The 15,881-nt window shown below is 40.4% G+C and overlaps 1 protein-coding gene across 2 annotated transcripts in view; it reads left to right on the top strand.

The window, feature by feature from the left end:
• The window catches only part of adcy2a (adenylate cyclase 2a), a 131,577-nt gene that overhangs the window by 59,833 nt on the left and 55,863 nt on the right, over positions 1 to 15,881 (top strand). For both annotated transcript variants that reach the window (XM_072680215.1, XM_072680216.1), the window contains exon 3: positions 1,422 to 1,583. In XM_072680215.1, coding sequence (XP_072536316.1) covers positions 1,422 to 1,583 — 162 coding nt within the window. The remainder of the gene's footprint in view (positions 1 to 1,421; positions 1,584 to 15,881) is intronic.

Genomic DNA, 15,881 nt, shown 5'->3' with positions numbered 1-15,881 from the left:
AGGTGACAGAACTTCAAGTTCTTACAGAACGCGTCAATACATTTTTAAAGTTGCCATTAAATTACATGGAATTACATCATTCTGACTGCGCTCTCCCCCAGAATGACTTGCTAGGAAGTGCGGATGATGCACAGGCTGACATGGAGACCAAAAACAGGTGTTTTTTTTGTTTGTTTGTTTTTTTGGTATGATACCTTTTTTTTCTTTTGACACAGTATAGAGACGATAATATCCCGATTTTAGTTTGTCCAGGCCATTGCTAGAAAGTTGTTAATTAAACAGGAAACACTGAAGGACATTGCTCAGTTTTTAAAAAAAAAACAATACTTTGAAGTATAATGCTTCACTGTAGCGCCACCCTCAGGCAATCAGGCTGAGCACGAGTGCCTGGATAACGAGAGCTACTACTACCTGTTGACCAAGTTTTGTGTCTGTACGACTGACGGTTTGATCTGGGCATCTTTTATCGGAGAAACAGAATAATAATAAGAAGAAAACCAACAAAAGCAATAGGGTTCCTGTACCTTCGATGCTTGGACCTCTAATTAGAGTTATAAACAATGTTTTCTAAATCAGACTAGAAGTCACGCTTTGGGTTGAACCTCACTGTTCGGTACGAGATCGGTATGACACGGTAAAAACGTATTTTATGTCATTTGAACACACAGCCGGGGAAGTTACAGTTAGTTCCATCTAGTGCCATATAACGCCCCCCTGAGGTAGTTACAATAGTGTACAGTAGTGTGTCAATTAAGCAACAATAGTATGTTTAGCATGTTTCCTTTCCACACTCACACTCACAAATGCCTACAAACCCACTACAGTTCCCACAATACCATGCAAATCAGATGACTTACCAATATGCTCTAAGGAAAACGTCTGGCCCCCAGCTCTACCACCCCAGCTAACAGATGCCTGTGTTGGCCAACATTACTTTAAAAGTTTAGAGAAGAAGGGAAGAGAGTACCCACCAGAAGAGAGCCTGGCCAATTGTGCTCTCTCAGAATCCGGCTGCTGATGACAAAGCAGCAAGGCTTGAGATTGTAACCCCTGGCCCCCAGGTTTCATACCAGTTTAAAGGGTCTTTATGAGACAAATCTTTAATAGGGTTTTGGAACCAATCGTGGTATTTCTATGGCATCACTCACCATTCAAAGCACCTTTTATGTGTAAGCATGTGTACCAGCAGGAGCTCATGGATACGCATTGATCACATCATGCACAGAGTGCATAGCATTAGTCATAAGAAATGAGAATGATGGGGTTTTAGTATCCAGCTCTGGTTGTTTAAGTATGAATGGTGTTGAGTCCATTACTCAGACAGGTTATTATTTTAGAGCAATTAATAATGCATTACAATTCAGTCGCTTCAACAACTTTCAGTCCAAACACATAAACCTCTCCTCTCTCTTCATCCCCAGGTGTCCTTCTTCTTGTTCATCATCTTCGTGGTGTACACCATGCTCCCGTTCTCCATGAAGGATGCCATCATAGCCAGCGTGGTCACCTGCTCGTCTCACACTGTGGTCCTGAGTGTGTGCCTGTCGCACGGCAGCGAGCGAGCGGAGCCGTTAGTGTGGCAGGTCAGAGCCCTTCCTCTGTTCTCTCCAGGACCCTGGCAAGGGCCGTCAGAATTAGCCCATGCTCCGACTGCTGCAGTGTTGGAGGGGGGTTGCAGAGTGGGAATTTTGCCAGGACATAGTGTGTGTGTGTGTGTGTGTGTATGTGTGTGTTTTTGTGTAGTTTCAGGTTAAACATGACTAACCTTGGTAACCTGCCATCTCAGGACCAATAAAAGTCTTGGGTCTTGTATTTGTAAAAAAGATTTTTACAAAAGCTATTTTCTTTTTTTTAGTTATTGATATTAAGATTTTTTAAGTATAGTATTAGAAATGTATTTTCTGCAGAAGTCAACGTAAATTTGCAGAAGTCAACGCTTTTGCTTTGATGAAACTCTTGTTTAACCCCCATAATGCAGAAAGGCTTATTACACACCAAGGTGTATTATTGAGTAACAACAGGGGCTTCTGTAGAAACTGGTCGGGCTATTCTTTGGTAATAGAAGTTTATAATAACCGTCTGCATAGAGTGAGTTCAGAATCAGAATTAGAATTAGAATCCCACCATAGGCTGTTCAAGGGGCTAAATCCTTTCGCTCCGTCTGTCTGGGGTGGTCTGCGCAGAGTTCTGTTGGTCTGCGATGGTCTGTGTAGAGTGAGTTCTATATAAACAATGCAAATTTTGCCTTATCTCATTCTAGTGCCCATGTCAGCTTCTGCACCATTTAAGGTGGAATGGAAAATTCCAGTAAGCAGCTAGAGAATAACTCCAGAAATGTTCAAAAATGTAGATACTCAGCTTTGCGTGACAGAAATGGTGGAACAGACAAACTTGCGTTAATTAACGGTGTTGCTGTGTTTTGGCAGTGTGGTGGAGATGTGCTGTGTGCTGGGGGAAGCAGTTTAGATGAACTAGTGTAACTAAAGCAGATTGTTGAGTTACGTTGGATGCTGAATGCTCTACACCCAACATTACAATCCAGAGACAAGCCAAGGCAAATCCCACTGGTGGTACTGTAATTAAAGCATGTCAGTTTAGACAGTTTATGACATCTTTAAAACATTGTGTAGCAATTTTGCCTTTAAATAATGCCTTTGAATGTATTTTTATGGTACACTGACTTCATATTTGTGTATAATCCTGTAATAGTACCATGTCAGCCCACATGCTTCTTTTACTTGACTGGTTCTTCAGCAGCTGCAAATCTGCTGGTGTCTGGAGTAATCATATTTACACGATATGGGCAAAAGTATTGAGACATCTGCACATTCTTAGATTTTTTCAGAAATCAAAGGGTATTAAAAAAAAGGGTTCATCCTGTTTTTGTTGGAGTAACTGTTTCTACTGGACTGGAAAGACTTTCCACTGGGTTTTGGTACATTGCTGTGAGGATTTGATGGCCTTTAGCAATAAGAGTGTTAGTGAAGTCAGGATGTTGGATAATCACCACCCCACCCCACCTCATCCCCAACCCCCAAGCTTATCCCAGAAGTATCAATGCTGTGGAATCGTTGTTCATAAATAGTCAGTCATCTTTCCATAAAAATATTATGTCACTCTTTATGTAAACTATTGAATGAGAGTTCGTGCTATACAGGTTTTCATCAGTTTTAGGCATTTGCAAGTAATTAATCTGAGCCATGTTATTCCAATTCAACATGCAAATATGCTGGACCAAGCTAGAAAGTTACCTAAAAGTCTGTCACTAAATAATTGAATAACGTTATTCAGGAATATTCTGTGTTCGAAGTCAGAATGCAATTCCTGGTTTCAGACGAGCCCCCGGTGCCACAAAGGAATCTGCTGCCACAAATGAATGCAGATGCTCAGTGAAGGTTTTTAATATTACTTCAGCATCCGAATCAACACCATATTCAGGGCGCTGCACCGCTTGTAGCCATAATTTGCACAAATCTCCATCTCTCTGTGAAAACAAGTGGAAATGAGCACTGATTTGTGCCACAGCCTAGAACAGTGTACGTCATGTATCCAACTAGCTTACCAGCTACTGCTCAAGCAAAACAAAGAACAAAACTGCAAACTTTTCTTTGTTTTCTCAAACTGGAGCACCTCGTCCCATACTTCAGCACCACAAACTCCAAACCATGAGGAAGAGAATGGATTGAATTATGATGGGAAGACATGGCCCTTTTGCTAAGAAATTGGCTTTCCATTTGTAATCCATTTCCATGTCCACTGGTCAACAAAAAACAATGCAGTATTAAAATTGCATGCCCTGACATAAACGTTTGCTGCATCTAGAAAACATCCAAAGCAAATCTAAATAGGATCAGATGTTATTTTGGCTTCCCCTTAATACTAAAGATAAATCTAAATGACGTTTATTTTGAGGTCACTTTGAGTGACTTAAAGTAACCGTTATGTTTAAGAAGTGTTCAATTTCTATATGATTTAATTTAATTGAATTTACTTGTTACATTTATACGTATATGCACACAGTATATCGTCGCTGTCCAACGGAAAACTTGTCTCTCCAAAATGGTGAAGGGAAAAATGGCATGAAAAAGAGAAAAAATAGCTTATTTCAAATGAGTTGGAGCATTTCTATTGGTCTTTTCATCCATAATTATTTACACTGTGTACAGAGCAGCTACAGGATTCAAATCTTGGAGAAAATAGAGATACATGGTTTTCATTGGACAGCAGTGATATACTTGGGACACTTCAATAAACATATATATAAAAGCAGATTTTATGAAATTCTATTTCTATTTAAGTTCATATGTGTATTATATTTGGTATGCTTACCATGTTAAAAAAGAATCCACAGAGCTCTAGTAGAACCTTTTCAGTATCTGCCATACTGCTCTCCAAGAAAATAAGCCCTTGAAATCACAATTCCTAGAATTCAGTATTGATGTATTTAAAGCAAGTCAGCTGAGCATGAGTGGGTGCATAACATTAGCCCCCCTGCCTCTGCAGCCACTTTACTTAATAGGCTACATCCAGATGCCTTGTTGTGATCATTGACAGTGGCTTCTATATACCACATTAAAGGAAAAACAGTCAGAAGAGAATGTGGTACTTAGGGGAATACATTGTAAAACGTAGGCAATGGTGAAAATAATTACCTTACCCACTTTTTGAAAGATTTTTGTGAGCATCCGGCAGCATGTGTTTGCATTTCGCAATATACAAAGCACTCAGTTTCAAACCACGCTTCCCCAAGGTACACTCTTCCAGTAAACAATCGTGGTACTTGAGGTCACAGTGCCTGGTAATCTGGCCAGGATCCTTCAGGTCTTCAGCAGGTACCCAGGCTTTAATGTAATTTAAACACTGCCTAAACTGTCACTGCAAAAATATGAATTTTTGATTCAGAATGGCCTTGACACGCCTTTCCCTGCACCCCTGCCGGAAAAGCAGGCAACACTTCCATCGTTGTTGTTTTTATCTTCCTCATCTTCACTGACAAAAGCCTGTCACTCGCCCCCCTCCTCGTTTCAGCGAATTCTTTATTTCCTTGCTTCTTCCCTCTCTTGCGCTCTTTCTTTCTCTGTTTTGATCACGGGCGCAGGGTGTCTGAGGAAAACCGCAGGGCTGACAGCTGAAGCGCCTCAGGCAAAGATGCGAGAGCCACTCTGGCGAAATGGCAGCCTGCCAACAAAATAAAAAAGCACTGAGTAATCTAATAGACAAGACTCTACTGAATGAATATTAGTTTGAATATCAGTCTTACTCGCAGCATTTCTAGGATTCCAACATTATTTTAAATGAATCGCCCCCCGACTTGGGTGGTAAAACAAAGCAAATCAAGTAAAAAAAAATAAAATAAAAAAATAAAAAATAAAAAAAGATTTTTAATATCCGAGATACAGAATTAAATGAGCCTTGAAATAAGGAGGCCTGTTGAGGAACGCAATTTTACAGCCATGGATAGAGGCCGCACTGCCATTAGTCAAATCTTAACCATCATTAGACAGACAGTAAAACCTAGATTAGCAATAGCATTTTTGTGAGGGCATGTCTAGTAGGATATAGCATTAAATGCACCTGCCTAACAATGTGTAGGTCCTCCTGTCCCATTGAGGCATGGATTCCACAACACCTAAGGGATCCTGTAATATCTGACACCAAGCAGCAGATTGCTTAGTCCTATAAATTGGGAGGTGGGGCCTCCATGAAGCGCATCAATGAGCCATGGGTGCCAGTTCACCGGTTCTCCTTTCTTGGTCCAGTTTTGGTACGTACTAACCACTGCATACCAGGAACACTCCTCGATACACTGCCTGATGTTTTGGAAATGTTTTAAACCAGTCGTCTAGCCATTACAGCTTCTTTTTAGGTTCTTACGCTTGCCCATTTTCCCTGCTTCCAACACACAACTTCAAGAACTGACTTCCACCCCTTGACAGGTGCCATTGGAACCAGATAATTCATGCTATTCCCTTCACCTGTCTGCGGTTTTAGGTCTATGGCTGTTCAGTGAATGGATTGTTTTGGATTAGCCACGCTAATTACACACACCCAGGAACGGCAGCAGAAATGGGTTAATCCCGTTCTTGTTAAGACTGGAAAACCGTTTGCAGTTGTGTCATTTGGATCAGTGTTGTTAACAGATCACAGTTTATCCAAATGAGAGTTCCTGACATCCTTGTTAAGCTTGTCTTAATATGGTATTCTCTCACTTTGCTTCTGCCTCTCTAGTTTTATTGCTTTCAAGGCCCCCAAATATTACAAAACTAAGCTAGTTCGTGCTACTGTGTTAACTGCACCGACCACTGCAACAGTACCTCCAACGTGGCAGTAAACACACATGCCTGTCGAAGATTGGCAAAGGTCTAGTGTCCTGTGCTTGCCCAGCCATCAAATCCAGTTTGCCAACCATCCCAAATAGAGTGGGTATGAAATATGACTTCTACTCTCCTAATTCTACATTATTTGTTTGTATTAAGGTAATTTGATTCCGGGCATGGTTGCTGATGATGAAATGTTTGCTGATAAATCAATAAATTTTTGCTCCAACAGGCATAGTTACATTAAACACATTGTGAGTTTACTCATAAGAGGCATCAGTGTGTTTCTCAATACCACTACAGCCATTCCCTTTTCATGTACAACTCTGATCCTCTTAGCCAGCGATCATCATGGAACAAGCTGTAGCCTTTTCTGAGGGAAACCATGCTGCCTCGTGATGCATTCTCACTAGCCACAGCGAGCTAACAGATTTGTGGCTCTGCGGGCTGTAAGAGCGGGAGGTGCTCAGGCAAAGACGTGCCAGTGTTTCAGCAGCCTGCCGGCTCCATGTGTCGACCTTGCTCCTCGCCACAGCACAATGCTGCTATAGTAATATATAGTACTAGTAGTGGTAGTATTCGGGCCAGATAGTTATGAAAACATGAGTGTCTTGTACATTATTTTAAGGGTCTAAGAATTCCAATAATAGTTAATGTTGGACAAATAGTTGTATATGAGTATGGATGTATATTAGATTTTAATTTTATACTCAGTACTGTACTTTTACATAGCGATTCATTGACTACAATGATTTTAAGGCTGTGTAATATGACCATCTGTTCTCAGTGGTCAGTTTTATATATATACATATTGTAGCACTGGGGGTGAAGTTACCTAGTTACACAGTTTTGCTCTTATGGTTTTTCTTTCTAAAGCTTTGCCTTGGAGTTGGGAGTTGCCACAACCAAAAACACACATGGTTGATCATTGGCAAAATATTTGTAGGCCCCAATACAGTTGGCCAACCAATATAGCTTCTAGCAAATTGCAAACAATGGGGAAGTAAGATAGGATACAAGTGCAGAGTAGATGTATTTGGGGGATAGACTAGGGTCCAAGAATAGGTGAATCAAAAATGAGGAAAACCCCTTACACTGCTTTCATGAACATGTCAATGGGTTCCGAGTTCTTCAGTGGCCTCCCAGTCACCAAAATCTGAATTCAATTAAAAACCTTTGAAATGTGGTAAAACAGGAGATCTGCAGCATGCAAGTTCTCCTGAAGAATCTGCAGGAACTGTGTGATGTCAACATGAACCAGAATTTTTCCCAAAATCTTATGGATTCTTATGGAACAGCTGGTTGGAGAGCGAAAGGAGGACTTACCCAGTATCAGTTTAGTCTTCCAAAGTGTGTATTTAGTCCTAAGAAATGAACATTGAAACAGATCAGTTGTTGAAATAAAACTCAAGTATTTCTGCAAATGCTTGTCTTAAGGCTTGACAACAAATTACTGGTAAATGCTTCTACATTAAAAAGAAATTGTAATAGATTTCTAACCAATAAAAAAAAGAGAGATTCTGGATAATTAACATAAATGAATCAAGCAATTATGTAAATGCTAGCTTGGTCGATCTTGCTAATCGTGGACAATTAGGTAGTCCAGTATGTAGACATTTGTGTTGACTGTTGTGTGTAGAGTAGCCTATACTTGCTGGCTCTGACTGAACTACACCACTGGGCTGTCAGTTCATTTTCCGAACATCCTCATCTATTCATCATGAAATAAAACAAAGGACTTTCGGCAAGTTGCTCTCTTTTTTAGCACTTGGGCCTCTGGTAAATCCACTGGTAAGTCCCAGTGTGGGAATAAGTGGGTCGCAAAGAAGCCATATCAGTGTGTATTTTTTGTTTTTCTGTAAGACCAGAGCTCAGTAGATTGTGTTGTAGAGCAGAAGGAATAGTCATTCCACTGCTGCTTCCAAAGCACTCTTATGTTAGCAATGTGGCCTTTCACACAGGCACACGCAAAAAGGCTTGGCCTCGTGCAAGAAGTGCATTGAGTGTATCGGGCATGACGACAGAGGGAGGGCTTGACCTTGCTTTGACGTGAATGTGTGTGTAAAAGGCCACTAGAGACAGTTTTTCTGCTTACCATGAGCTGCCTGCCACTGGAACCATGCAAAGAATCCATTTGTCTCTATTGGCAGGTTGCTTCCTGGTTAACACACCAGAGACTTTGGTTTTGTTTTGATTTTGTGGCTTTTGGCCGAGGCAAAAATGTAAAAATATGCATTTTTACAACCCTGTTATTTTGCGCCCTTAAAATGAAAGACATTTTTTTGCTGCTTTACATCACCATGGTGGCCCACCGTTGCATAGCATAGCCTAGCCTAGACTAGGCTAGTATAGTTTTTAGACCTGTAACAAGAAATATTAATTGTAATTATTTGCATCGCATGTTTATTGCTGTCCTCTCTGGGTCCTCTGTCATGTTTAGCATTGGCATACAGTATAATTAGTTAGGACTGTTATTGAACAGTTTGGGGGGGTTTGGGAATTGCCCCTTTTTACAGATCTTAAAAAAAAAACGGGGGTCAACAATGTTTGAGAGATTCATAGTATGTCATTTCCATGTACCAAAGTCTTGTCATTGCCAAGCTAAATACAGTTTTCCATTCTAGGGTACCTATAATCATGCCATTGCACTTGTTGAGTGAAAGAACAGTCTACAGTATATTAAGTAAAGCAACCATGAAGGCTTGATGAGTTTATGTCTCACATCACAAAATATTTGGTACATCAAAAGGCGAACAATGCCTTAGCGGGAACCTCTGGACTAAGCCAACCAGTATTAGCATAAAGGCCACTGGTAAACTGTGACAATTTGCCACAGTGAAACAATCAATCAGTCAACAGTCAATCAAGAAAAGGCCAGTCATACACTTGTCTTTGCTATTTCAACTCCAACTCAAGATGCTCTCCCCACCTCTCGTTCGTCTTCAACACTGGGGATAAGCACTGAAGTACCAGCTCCATTTCCATTGTGTTGCTGCAGGCTGAAGGATTTGCGTTTCAGCCCTGCTCGGGGTGAAACCATATAGCACCTTTCACAGAGCAGATTTAATCGGATGGAGGTGTCATTGGCTGAGCAGCGGGACTAGATTTCATTAGGACGGAACATTTTCCCATGGGGGAGTCATCAAATAGCATCCCGCGTACTTGAAACAGGTAATGAAGGAGGTTTGGGGAGGATGCTGTTTGGAAGACAGCAGCACAATCAGGAAGATAGATGGCTTGACACAACCTAAACTGAGCAAACACCGCATCACGTTGGTTGTAATTAATTCATTTTTTCCTTCTTACTGTCTCCCTTTCCCACAAACTCCCTCTCTTTCTTTCTGGCTCAAGCGTAGCATACAACTTACCTAGATGCGACTGCGGTGGATGTCTAAATTACTAAAGGTGCAGCTAATCACGCTTAACTGGCGCAGCATTTACAGGGTACTAGACTTTTACTATGTTGTATAACAACACCAGCTTTCCAAACTGCACTACACTGTTGCCGAAGAAACAAGGTCTGCTGGTTTGTTTGAGGGTATTTTGGTGTGGTTGCCAGTGTAATGATGGCAGTTAAAGCAACAGTATGTAGCATTATGTAACTTACAGTAATGCTGCTAACTGCGCCATATAATTCTGTTGAGGTGGGCTGGATAATGCTTGTGAGAACTATCACTGTCACTGTCATATTTGTGTAAAATCTATTTACTATTACATATTACTATGATTCTTTCACTTTCAGTGCCGGTTCTGTAGCTCTCACAAATTCAGAAATGCAAGTAAGCTTGTCTTTTAGTCCTTAAGACACAGTATAAATTGCACATTACACTTCTTAAATGTAGGGGGAGCACAGGAACAAGAAATGCTGCTTTAGATGAACAGTCAACAGTTGAGGTGTAAAGTGAAAAGTTTAAGTGTTGAACTTAAAACTGGCCAATGTGAGTTGCTCCATTTAAACTGAGTGGAACATGACTAACTGTTCTTCAACCCACTCACTTTCTACACAGTCCTTCAATGCTTTGCACGGCCTTCCCTCAAAGCATTGAGGGGCTCTTAAAAATAAATGCATTCTTAAAAATAAAGGTGCTTCAATGCCATAAAAGAACCTCTTTTTATAGATGATATAAATGTTTTTTTCTGAATTTAAAGGTACCTCACACTAATATATCTCTGTAACATGGGGCCTTATGGACTCAGAAGTAATTCTTCTATGACATTGCTCAAAGAACCAATTGAAGAATTTTTATCTTTAAGTGCATAAGCTCCTGAGAATGGATTTTTTTTTTGCGCCCTAAACAGGCTCAAAAGGCTTGGTGCATCCAGCCCTCTGCGTCACTTTTCATCTACATATAATCTGTCCTGTTTTCCATCTCCATTCTGTTCCAGTCATTGTTACTTATACTGAGCTTCTCATAATGCATATTGTCACGAATCAGCTTTGGAATCCTTGCCTGAAAGCAGGCCAGAAGCTACACTTGGTAAGTAAACACAGTGTACGGCTGCTGTGTGGGATCTTCTCCCAGCTATAGTCTCTGCTAATGATGCTGATCTCATGCATCTCTCTGTAGGAATGACTACATGTAATTTGATGTGAATTCATACATATTCATTGAGTAATGATTCATTTTCTAAGCATCTGCTGACAAATAACACTTGGCAGGAACAGGCATGGTGCTGTAGATACTGTGAACATGTCAATAAGGAATGTGCCGGTGTAGGGAAAGCTGTCAAATGGCGTATCAGACAATGTCTCTGGATTTCAAAATCATGATTTACACTAGCGGTGGGCAGTAGTATTTCCCTTTTTTTTGAGATGCTTAATCTTTACTCTACTACTTTCTACAGCTTGTCGTTACTTGTTACTCTGAACTGTACTCTCAAATTGAAGCAAACCAATCACATCTCACCTTTGCACTAACCGCCACCCCTAAATACATGACTGTCCCATCATATAATGAGCGCAAATGAAGGCTACCACAATGCCACAGATTTTTCATTGAGCCCTGACTTTCCGAGTTGAGGGCATGTCAATAAGAAAAACTCCATTGGCCACTGGTGATGACTGTGTTCTGACCTACTTAACACTTCAGTCTGAAATCTTAGTCTAAATGGCTTACTTTCATCCACCCTTGAGAAAACTGCTGTAAGTAGTGACGTTTCTCACTTGATAAAAGCATTGCTTACCTATGGTACGCTTAAACTGTTACACCACCTGAGAGCCCACAACTTTGTAGTTTAACTCAAGTAGAAACATAAATGGGATGATATCTGTTTTCCCACAATGATGTGTAACAATGGGTATCTATACAGGATACTACTTGATCCCCTTGATGGACGCAATATCTAACTACAATATTGTCATGGCCTGCTCCATCTTTCAGTTGTCTAACTTCACTTCAGGTCCTCAGAACAGCATCACTGCATTTTGCCGTTGTGTGAATGTGATCATATCTAATTGTCTGTGTCTGCATTTGACACAGTTCCAGGAATTCCAGCTCTCTCATGCGATCTTTCATTTAAAGCATGGGCCCACTGTTATGGGCCTTTAGATAGACTCACTGTTTCACAGATTGTTTTGATCTTAGTGGCTTTTAATGATGGATGGTGGCTGCCAGTCCATTATTTGTGCATTTGTTGCTTTCACATCCTCTCTTATACTGATAACCGATTAGTAGGCGGGTAGCATACTTATCATTCCTCTTTCAAGGTCTGAGAACAGTGAGATTTGACTGGAATTGTTGAGATCCCATTTGATCAGTGGGCTGGTCATGTTCCTCTAACCACTGGAAAGGATTTTACATTCATGAGTTTGATTATTTCACTGCCTATTTTACAGTTGCACAGGTGTTGCTGTTTGAAAATGCTCATTTAGTCGTTTAGATGTATGGATGCTTTGTAGCTTCAGAGGCCATCTCCTGAGCATTCACATCTCAATTACTTATCCATGAAAGATGCTTCAGTTGCCTGAACTCAATCTGTATTCTCTTCTGCACAGCTGTTTCATCTGTTTCAAAGCAACCCATTTCACTCATCCAATTTACATAATATCGATTCGACCAGGGTAAGCAGGCAGAGTGCAGTGTTGATCAAACCAATAGCTGCTCAATTTAGGGTCAGTAAGGGCTTGATATATTCCTAAATATCCCCATTGTTTGCAGATTCACTGTTTGTGACTGCAATGGCATCTGCTTGGAGGTCTGCTTGACCATGTTGTGGTGTATATGGCCAGACACGTGACGCAGGCCAGCTCTCATCACTTGTATTTGTGCTGACGTGCCCCAGCTTTCATTTTCATCTTCAGGGTCTTCTGTGGTGAAATGATCAGCTTAGAAGCAGGCTGGAGAAAGCTACCAAGGTTATGATACAAGCCACTGTTTATACTGAAAGAAGCATATAGTTACATGCAAGAGTCTATATGTAGAATATGAACTGCTCTCAAATAGACATGAAGTTTATTCAACATTTTAAGCAAGATTTGTGTCAATTCTTTGGAGTAAACAAGGAGAGGAACACCATGAAAACTCTCACTCCAAGACGTTTGAGCTATTAGATACGTTCGGTTACATCTACAATATGACAATATGACTTGCTAAACAGATAAACATTAACCCATTGGCACCATGCATAATGGCAGGCATGGGCCAAAGGTGTATAAAGCCCCTCAGCATTGAGAAGTGGAGCAGTGGAATTGTGTTCTGTGGAATGATGGTGCTCCATCTAATACTTTTGGGATGAGAATGGGAATACTTCTGGAGAGTTGAGGATAAGGTGGGGTGGTGATTATCCAACATCCTGACCTCACTAACGCTCTTGTCGCTCTTAACAGCATTGCTCCAGAATCTAGCAGAAAGTCTTTCCTGTACAATAGATACAGTTACTCCAAGATAAACTCATTTTAATTCCTTTTGATTTCTAAAGAAACATCAAATGAGCAGGTGTCCCAATATCTTTGCCCATGTAGTATATCTAGTGGCAACCAGAGCGAGATTTTCCTCAAAGTTAAGATAATCCTTTATAAGATAAGATAAGATAAGATAAGATAAGATAAGATAAGATAAGATAATCCTTTATTAGTCTAGTCTTAGTTAGAAATTCTCAAAGTTGCTTAGGCCCATCACACTCTTCATTGTATGACTAGATAATGTTTTGAATTGATGATGACACTGAGAACCAGAGTTATTAACCAGTGTATTATATAGTTATATTTATAAAGGCATGCCTCTGTCTGTCTCTTTTAGTTGTCCATACTGTGGCACAGGAGCTTCCTTCAGGTCCTCATGGCTACACAGACAGAAGCTGTTACCCAGCTACAGGGAGCCTGCTAATTGGCGACCTGTTACGTCTCAGACTTTAAATGAGTTTGTTAGGGCTGTTATAAATGTAGTATACATGTCAAAGCTTTAGAAATACTTTGACCCCTAAAACTCATAACAATCGACAGTCGTGGGCTCTTCTAAGCAGCTGCCTAGCCATTTGAAAGCAGAACGTTTCAGGTTGGCATTTCCACAGTTTTTCCACAATTAAGAAATGGCATGCAACAAGAACAATGGAGGTCAAGTTGAGGTCTGGAAGAGATGATTGAGCAGACTCTGGAGTGGTGGTGCACTGTTCTGCTATGCAACACCATCTGCACAAATATGATCTTCATAGAAACGTCATCAGAAAAAAAAACTTTCTGCATCCTCACCACAAAACTTACCATCAGAAGTAAGCAAGTAAACAATCCTGATGCATTTTGAAAACAAGTCCTGTGGGCTGATGAAGTTAAAATAAAAAATAGTCATCTTTAACTTCATGCTTTTTAGAAATCAGGTCACACTTTACTCACCAAGTTATTCACAGTGACAGACATTTTGACCTAGGTGACCAAACTACATCATGCCTATATAAACTATAGCATATAGTGATTATGCTCAGTGTGTGTGTTGGAGGTTGTATGGAGGTGATGCTGTACACACTATCCTGTGCTGCTGTAGTCTGGATAAAGTAGTTTAGTAGTTCAGATAATTCAACCCCACTAGCAAAATGTACAAATTTACAGCTATTTTATAATAAAGCAATCAAACAAGACCAATTACCAATTTAAATTGGATTTATACAACTAATAAAGGCAAAACACAAAAGGCCACTTTTAATAATTACTAAATATTTCAATCCCTTCATGACAAGCACCCTTTTGCTGTTCCTGCCGCAAACATGATGCATAGCCAAACACCAGCCATTCTAAATAGATATTTATATGGATATCCATCCCCCCATCCCCCTTTTGCAGCTCTAACAGCAGGTAGGGAACTCTGCCGTTACTGAGTCAGCAGAGCTTTGGAGACTCTTATGCTCTATCCGCCTCAACACTCAGCAATCCCACTCTGTAAGTTTGAGGGTCTGTGGTTTCTAAATGCTTCCACTTTTCAATAAAACCACTCACAGTTGATGATGGAGTATCCAGAAGGGAAGAAAGTTCACTAACTGGCAGTAACTATAACAGTACCACTGGAATTTTGGTGTGACTAGTGAGTGTACAGTTGTTGACAACCGCTTACAGTCAAACCACTGCAACAAGCACTTTGTTGGTTTCACCCTGTTAAACTTATAGGTCAGCAGCTAGCCTTTCGCATGTAAGCAGTACCGTGCTATGCAAAAAAACGCCATCCCTGGCCACTCTTACACTCCACTCCTCTCGCTGTCTTAGATCTGTCACTTCTAATTTTATAAAACACATATTGTCAGCTGCTGTGCCTCTCACTACAAGTCATTGCATTATGCACCGCGGCTTTTAATGCTAATTAATTATTTGGCTGCTGAAGCCACTTGTATTTAGTAATCTTCTTGTGTACGAATTTCTGACAGATGTCCACTGCCCTGCTCTCCAAATGTACAGGGTTAGTGGGGGTGATTTTTAAATTTGTGATGGATAACAGATGGAAACGGCTCTTCAGAGTACATGAGTAAATGTGAGCGTTGCTTTTGTTTAAGGAAAAGCTGTGTTCTAACAGCAGATTCTGAAGGTATATGTTGTTTTTTACCTCCATAATACGACACTCGGCCTATTAAGCACTGAAAAACTGTTCTTTGACTTTTTTGATGCTAATGTTTTTTAGAGCTTTTCCTTGTGTCTGACCGTGGGGAATGCTCAAGACCTTTTAGGCCTCCTGTGAGAGCCTAATGATTACTAAGGATTAGTAAATCATAAATCTATGTTTGTGACTAAATTCAATATCATATTATGATGCTTTCATGTTTTTACTCACTCCAGGCCTTCTGAACGTCTTACATATGTCACAGGCTGTGAATGCGAATACAGTGCCGGCATCATTAGCCAGGTTTCCATTCAAACTAACAGCAAATATCATGCACAGTTATGAAATTTCAGCAGAAACAAATTCAAAAATAAGTCGTCTTCCCATCCATTACAGTTATGTGATGAAACTTTAGATACCAAGGCTGCCGTGATTAGGGGCAACATTGAAACAAGCAGAATTAAGAGATGGAACTCTCCAGAGATTTAGCACAATTATCTTTGCAGATTAATTGAGTGCAATAGCACCTTAACGTTGACAGCACAAC

Source organism: Salminus brasiliensis, chromosome 5 (assembly GCF_030463535.1).
Source record: "Salminus brasiliensis chromosome 5, fSalBra1.hap2, whole genome shotgun sequence".
Taxonomy (NCBI): Eukaryota; Metazoa; Chordata; class Actinopteri; order Characiformes; family Bryconidae; genus Salminus; species Salminus brasiliensis.
This window is presented reverse-complemented; position numbering and strand designations above follow the sequence as displayed.